Source organism: Oncorhynchus kisutch, linkage group LG28 (genome assembly GCF_002021735.2).
Source record: "Oncorhynchus kisutch isolate 150728-3 linkage group LG28, Okis_V2, whole genome shotgun sequence".
Taxonomy (NCBI): Eukaryota; Metazoa; Chordata; class Actinopteri; order Salmoniformes; family Salmonidae; genus Oncorhynchus; species Oncorhynchus kisutch.
The window spans coordinates 2,450,229-2,457,889 of record NC_034201.2 but is presented as its reverse complement, the minus strand read 5'-3'; the positions used below and the strand labels follow the sequence as shown (position 1 = coordinate 2,457,889).

Sequence of the window (7,661 nt, the reverse complement as noted above, 5' to 3'; positions counted from 1 at the left end):
ACGCAAGGTCCCCCTGCTCAAGCCAGAGCATGTCCAGGCCCGTCTGAAGTTTGCCAGAGGAGGAATGGGAGAAGGTCATGTGGTCTGATAAGACAAAAATATAGCTTTTTGGTCTAAACTCCACTTGCCGTGTTTGGAGGAAGAAGAAGAAGGATGAGTACAACCCCAAGAACACCATCCAAACCGTGAAGCATGGAGGTGGAAATATCATTCCTTGGGGATGCTTTTCTGCAAAGGGGACAGGACGACTGCACCCTATTGAGGGGAGGATGGATGGGGCCATGTATCGCGAGAACCTCCTTCCCTCAGTAAGAGCATTGAAGATGGGCCATGGCTGGGTTTTCCAGCATGACAATGACCCGAAACACACACCCAGTAAGAAGCATCTCAAGGTCCTGGAGTGGCCTAGCCAGTCTCCAGACCTGAACCCAATAGAAAATATTTGGAGGGAGCTGAAAGTCCGTATTGCCCAGTGACAGCCCCGAAACCTGAAGGATCTGGAGAAGGTCTGTATGGAGGAGTGGGCCAAAATCCCTGCTGCAGTGTGTGTAAACCTGGTCAAGAACTACAGGAAACGTATGATCTCTGTAATTTCAAACAAAGGTTTCTGTACCAAATATTAAGTTCTGCTCTTCTGATGTATCAAATACTTATGTCATGCAATAAAATGGAAATTAATTACTTAAAAAATCATACAATGTGATTTTCTGGATTTTTGTTTTAGATTCCGTCTCTCACAGTTGAAGTGTACCTATGATAAAAATGACAGACCTCTACATGCTTTGTAAGTAGGAAACACTGCCGATTTTGCAGGTTATCAAATACATGTTCTCCCCACTGTATCTAAGTGTAGCTTTCTTAAAGAACCATAAAATGATCCGTTATTTCTCTGTTTATCAAAGTTAGCTGGCTAATGCATTGATCCTGATTTGTAGTATACCCCTGAGTTGTTACTGTTCTTTTGTGGTCTTGTCTGTCTACTGCAGAAGGGCAATGCATCTACACAGCCAACCATTATTTTCCTCCTATTCTCAACACTCCACCGGAGTGGACCTGACCCGAGGGGTATACTACAAAGTGGGCTCAATGACTTAGCTAGCTAACTTTGATAAACAACCAGAAATAACTATTGATGTTCTGATTCATTAAGAAAGATGTGTTTTTTGGTTGTTGAGTCAATTAGACCATGCCATTTCAAGCTGATCCTTCAACAAAGAAAATACAAAGTTATTTCAGAATATTTAGGTAGGGTAACTCATTGATCCTTTGTTGTATACCCCTCTGGCTTACTTGTCATAGTGCTGGTACACGATTGAGAAAGGCACTGTAATAGTACTGTATTTTCCAGCCATTTCAAGAAAACAGCACTCGTTTTTCAAATGCATTTCAATACTGCAGCCGGATTGCCTTTATGCCAAGTTCCCTGAAATGTAACTCCATTATTCAAATGTTCAGTGTTTTTCTGTCCTTTTTTAGTCATTAATATTGGTAACGCTTAACATTCAGTTGCTCTTATACCTGTGTAATAATGCTGTGTATTAATAGTAACATTGTGCTAACATGTTATACGTCAGTAACTGCGTTCTAATTGATTTGGGCAGTTTTGTAATTACATAGGGGAGGAATTGTGGGTGAAGTGTTACCTTGTTATTGTTGTTTGTCTATTAACCACTATTCTTCACCTTGTTTGTCATGTACTGTAATGTTATATTGTGATGTGCCAAACCATGAAATTCTCAGCTTCAAGCAACACCGACTAAGTATCATATCCAAACTGCCAATTGCAATGATCTGCCGGAGGTATCATTCCATTGTCAAATATTCCTTAAACAAGCCTTTACACTTTAGACATTTTAAATATGCAATATTTATTTCAAATAAAGATGCATATTCTTTCATTCATGTTCAGGAAATTATCAGGACCGAGTAGCCTATTATACTATCCTACTGTAAAGAGTACAATAATACTGTATAGAGTAAAGAATACGAACTGTATGTGTTGGGGGAATATAGTTTTTGTATTGTAATTACATGACTTGCATTAAAAGTGTCACTGCAGGACAAAGATGTGGGACATCTCATGTGCTGCGTTCAGTACTTCACACCCCTTGACCTTTTCCACATTTTGTTGTTACAGCTTAAATTAAAAATGTAGATTTTTGATGTCACTGGCCTATACTCAAATGTCATAGTGGAATTATGTTTTTCAAAATGTTGACAAATTAATGAAAAGCTGAAATGTCTTGAGTCAATAAGTATTTTATGTCAAGTCTAAATAAGTACAATTATTTGTAAGGTCCCTCAGTCGAGCAGTGAATTTCAAACAGATTCAACCACAAAGACCAGGGAGGTTTTCCAATGCCTTGCAAATAAGGACGTCTATTGGTAGATATTTTTTAAAATCTGACATTAAATATCCCTTTAAGCATGGCAAAGTTATTAATTACACGGGATGGTGTAGCAATACATCCAGTCACTATAAAGATACAGGCATCCTTCCTAGTTGCCAGAGAGGAAGGAAACTGCTCAGGGATTTCACCATAAGGCTAATGCTTTAGGGTGTTTGCTACCTTGATCTGCGCAAACGAATCCTAGACCTGCTTGAGTAGTGGGTCCAAGATCCGGGACCAGAGTACCATGTATTCTGACTGACGTGGCAGTGTGAGTCGCGTGGACTTTTTTGCCTGTGGTAAACAAGCTAGCTCGCTGATGTCATGTAAACTGTTATTTTTAGGTTTTGTGGAATCAAAACATATTCTGTAGAATTATAACAAAAGCTCCAGGTAACCAAACCAGGGTACCGAATTTCAGATGTGATAATGCCCTAATAGTTAGAGTTTACTGGCTGTAATAGGAAAATACTAACCTAATTGACAGAGTGAAAAGAAGGAAACCTAAAAAATATTCCAAAACTTGCATCCTGTTTGCGATAAGGCACTAAAGTAAAACGGCAAAAAATATGACAAAGAAATTAACTTTATGTCCTGAATGTTTGGGGAAAATACAGCACAACACACAACGGAGTACCACTCTAAATACTGTATATTGTTTTCAGCAATAGTAGCAGTACTTATTCAATTTATGAGAAGGTGTTACAGCAGGTCGCACGCACGGGTCCACATATCGACATGCCCGAAGTTCCTCAACTGAAGGTTCTTCCATTGAAGACCACCTAGCATAGCGGCTTACCGCTCAAGAAACGCTAGTGGACTGATGAGCGATTGTCGACATTCGGCATGCCAATGATCTGCCACCGGAGGACAGACCGCGGCAAGCCACTGACGGCGTGCCACCAAAAAATACTGGCGGATCGACAGGTCATTGTTAGCTGGGGATCAATAACCAACTTAACAGATCTAGAATAATTTTCAAATAATAATGTGTATATATTGTGCAATTGAGGTGTGCAAAGCTCTTAGAGACTTTCCCAGATGTAATTGCTGCAAAAGGTGATTTTAACATGTTTTTAACTCAGTGGGTTAAATACTTATCTAATCAACATATATTAGTGTTTTATTTTTCATTCATGTTTTACAAATGTTAGAATTTCTATTCCACTTGGACTAAAAATGATAATTAAATAAAATTTTATCCCACTTTGTAACACAACATTTGGATAAAAGGGGTGTGAATACTTTCTGAAGGCACCGTATAATGCATTAATTCATGCCTCTTGTAATGGAGAATAGACCATCATTAACCATTACTTAGTAATAGACTCAATTAGTAGAAATCATACATTTGTCTCTCTTATTTTCAACAGAAAGTGTCCTATGTATCAATACAATGGAGAAGAGAGCACAAATAGAATGTAAGAATAAAAAAGATTTCATTTTATTTCAGAAAATGTGTACAATGCATGTATATAATGAACACAGAGAATTTATATGGTATATTATATGCTGCACCACTGAATAGCAATTGCATGTCACTGAAGAGTTTACTGGGAAAATTCTGAAATGACACCAATCCATGTATCGGACAAGGCGTTATTTTTGTTAAAAACACATTTAAACACTTTATACATTTGCATCTAACTATACTGACAAATGGTAATTTGGTGTACGGCTGATATGCGGTTGTCTTACCTGCCTTAGTTGAATTCACTAACTGTAGTCACTCTGAAGAAGAGTGTCTGCTAAATGGCTAAAATGCTAATTTAGAAGGGATATCACATTGCAAACATTAAAATAAGGGAGAATGTTGTGCATCACATTGCAAACATTAAAATAAGGGAGAATGTTGTACATCACATTGCAAACATATTGAAGCCAATGTCTCTCTTGGTCCACTTAGAGGCGCCAGTCAATCCACCATGGATGGAGAGTAGAGTAAGAGTCTTCCTTCCATTAAATAACCTGCTTGGGACAAGATTAACAATTTAATAAGGAAACTTTCCCCACAGCGAAACAAATTTAATAAGGAAACTTTCCCCACAGCGAAACAAATTTAATAAGGAAACTTTCCCCACAGCGAAACAAATTTAATAAGGAAACTTTCCCCACAGCGAAACAAATTTAATAAGGAAACTTTCCCCACAGCGAAACAAATTTAATAAGGAAACTTTCCCCACAGTGAAGGACTATTCAGCTCTCTAGAAGACAATACTATAAGAGTTAATTGGACTCCTTTTCCTATAGCGTATAACTTTTCAGCAGTGTAGGCTATAGCTGATACATTTTAAGGATTTACATCACATCAATAACATTACATTTAAAAATGTACTTAATTGAAGAAAATATTTCTATTAAATCCAATGATAACTGTCTCACAAACAGGTGTAAGGGACCCCTCCCCTTCCATACCCCTTTGTTGGTGCAGGTTCCACAGAGGCATCCAAAGAGCCCGTTGATCATCTGGGTGCAACAGAGCACCAGCTGCAGAGAGCTTGTCACCAGCAGGATGGCAAACAGCCCAATGTTAAACTCCACCACGTTTTTAGGCGCTGTGCACAATCCCCACAGATCACGGTTGTTCAGGTAACTGTCCTCTCTAATGGGGAAAGCCAGAGAGGGTTGTAATTCATTATAAGCATAGTGGTGGTTGTGTGTGTGTGTGTGTGTGTATGTGTGTGTGCGTGCGTGCTTGTGTAAGTTAATGAGTGTGTGTTTGATCTATGAAGACACTAACCTGTCTTTGAAGGGAGTTGTCCAGAGCAACAGCACTCTACAGTAGGGCCCATTAATCAGGCCAAGCATTGCCACTATGAAACTGTAGAGGGCGCCAGCAACCCCGACCGCAGCAAAGGCAATGGAGAGGAACATCTGTGGAAACAAGATTAGTTCAGTTTTAATATATTGGTCTTTCAGCATTATTACAGGTTCTTAAATAAAGTTATAATTAAAAAAACACAGAATTACAATAACAAATAATACATGTTAATTTCAAAGTGCAAAAAAATTATGATGACTATCTTATTTAGTATTTCCTGTTTTCTTTGCATCCTATCATGTATGATTCCTTCCTTTCTTTCTTTCTCTCTTGCTCTGTCTCTCTATCTACCTTACTCTCTCTGTATCTGTCTCTGTCTATCTGTCTCTGTCTATCTGTATCTCTGCATCTGTAGCTCTGATCCTTTTGTAATATTTCGAAAGTAATCTTTCAATTCCCTGTTCTTCTTTTTAGAGTTTTCTAGTCTTTTAGAGTTCACCAGTTATCATTCTTATAGACTTCTCCAGTGTTTTCTTGCCTGTAAAGAGGACTTACCCCGCAGCGGTTGGCACAGCATCCCTGCTGTCCAGTAACATGGATGTACAATGCTGGGACCAACACCTGGAAAGGGAATGGGCAAGGAAATCAGTACCATGCATGTAACCTCAAGGACTTTTATCCTGGTTAAGTAAAGGCTAAATTTAAAAAATCAACATTTGACAATAACAACTATTTGCATTTGAACAAGGCAATACAAGTGGTTGAATGTGAGAATGGTTGAATGTTTTTATTTTTGTGTGTGAATTATTTTGTTGCTCTTGTTCTTGAATGAATGAGGCAGTAGTAGGAAGGTCCAGCAAATGTGCACTTTGATAAGGGCTGTGGTGAGCTTCTTGGCAAATAAAGCAGCATGATTCACCAGATTACTTACATATCACACTGTAGTTTGTCCCTAACCATGTAAAAATCTAAAAACTAGTAGAAAACACTCAAACATGCAAACCATATTTGAATCACTGGCCCCCTTGGATAACTTAACTGTGTCAACTCATGGGTGACTCCCCATTATACATATACTTGTGAATCATGTGGAACCTAACAAGGGTTTCATCAATACACAAAACAAAGTCCATATGACATTTCTCTGACATTCTCATATGAATGGTTATGGGGGATTTCCCAATGGCTTGCACTTTAAAAAATGTTGCATAATTAAATTAAACACCATTCATTATTTAAGAAGAAAGAACTTACCATTAGTCCCCCTCCAACCAGTCCTCCCATGTACTTCACCTCTTCTGTGATGTATCCGTCTTTGGCGTAACTGGTCTCCCAACCCGGGAAGAACAGTATGATGTTACAGATGATTGAGATGACTGCCAGTGGGTATAGCGTCACCCCGATACACCGGGAGCATTTACCTGTACACATCCTATCTGCCACGTACTGTTTGACTTGTCTTAAGAACTGTGCAGCCAATAGGTTTGAGACCCTTGGACGATGAGAGCCTTGAACATTCCAAAAGAAAAACAGGGTTCTTTCAGTTAGGTATAAAGTTGTAAAACAAACTCTTAGAATTCCACAAAGGGTCTTTTCTGATGAAAACAATCGTCTTGTCCACTCACCTTTTTTTCTCTCTACCTGGTGATGTACGGGGGAATAGAATACATACTAGGTGGGAGGAGTGGTTTTGTGTGGGTGTAATAGTGTACTGTGAGTCATAGTAAAGCAAAGGCTATAATTGGACACCTATTCTTCACCCAACACGGCTGGGGGACTTTGAATGGCGTCATTTATGTCAAATCGATTATGGTGTTATGATTAACACTAGAGGTTGGCATGGTTTCCTTTGGTGATAAACACCAAACCATAGTCAGAATAGGGTACCTGAGAAATAACCTACGAAGCCTCCAGACTACAGTTATTTGTCTGTTTAGTATGCCCCCATTGTCACAATATTCTCTAATGAATAAGAGAGGGTAATTGTTTTTGTGTTGTTCTGCTTCTTTCAAATCTTCCAAGCTACACTGAATGTGTTCCGCCAGTGTGTGTTTGTATTGTCTATCTGAGTTTCTGTAAAAACCCCACTCCTTGTGAACTTTGGACCGGTAGTGCATGATGCTGTAGATGGGAGGGATACAATAAGTCTTTGACATCAGCAGTAAAACATTAACAAGTGACTGGTTAAACATTAATAAGAGACTGCACACTGGCCATGGTGAGCTAGGATAAAGGAATGTCATTCACCACTTACAAATATTAGCCGTTTTGAGTTGAGCAACTGTAACTTCCAAATTGAGATGTTAATCGGAAACATTTGTGTGCACCGCTAACCAAAGATTTCTCAGTTACACACTCAGTAATATGATTTAGTCTGTCATTATAGCATGATGAGCAATGAGCATCCTTTTGATTACAAAAAAAAGGATCTGACAAAAACCAAGAGGCCGACATGTAAGCTTGAATAAAAATAAGTGATACTAGCAAAAGCAGTGTGTAGGTTTCTCTTT

At 38.7% G+C, this 7,661-nt stretch overlaps 1 protein-coding gene across 1 annotated transcript; it reads right to left on the bottom strand.

The window, feature by feature from the left end:
• Positions 1-3,805: 3,805 nt before the first annotated feature.
• Positions 3,806-6,905, bottom strand: tm4sf21a (transmembrane 4 L six family member 21a). The gene is made up of 6 exons (XM_020465116.2): positions 6,777-6,905; positions 6,406-6,659; positions 5,707-5,772; positions 5,131-5,264; positions 4,806-4,992; positions 3,806-4,358 (listed from the first exon to the last, which is right to left on the bottom strand). The coding sequence occupies exons 2-6, from the start codon at positions 6,580-6,582 to the stop codon at positions 4,350-4,352; spliced, it is 573 nt and encodes a 190-aa protein (XP_020320705.1). The 5' UTR covers positions 6,583-6,659; positions 6,777-6,905; the 3' UTR covers positions 3,806-4,349.
• Positions 6,906-7,661: the final 756 nt, after the last annotated feature.

What these genes read in the sequence shown, in the direction of transcription:
- tm4sf21a (XM_020465116.2), bottom strand. Translation starts at nt 6,582, where the DNA reads ATGTGTACAGGTAAATGCTCCCGGTGTATCGGGGTGACGCTATACCCA. An exon ending in GCTGTGCCAACCGCTGCGGG is followed by an intron (nt 5,265 to 5,706) that starts GTAAGTCCTCTT and finishes TTGTTTCCACAG; the next exon opens with ATGTTCCTCTCCATTGCCTT. An exon ending in ACAACTCCCTTCAAAGACAG is followed by an intron (nt 4,993 to 5,130) that starts GTTAGTGTCTTC and finishes TTTCCCCATTAG; the next exon opens with AGAGGACAGTTACCTGAACA.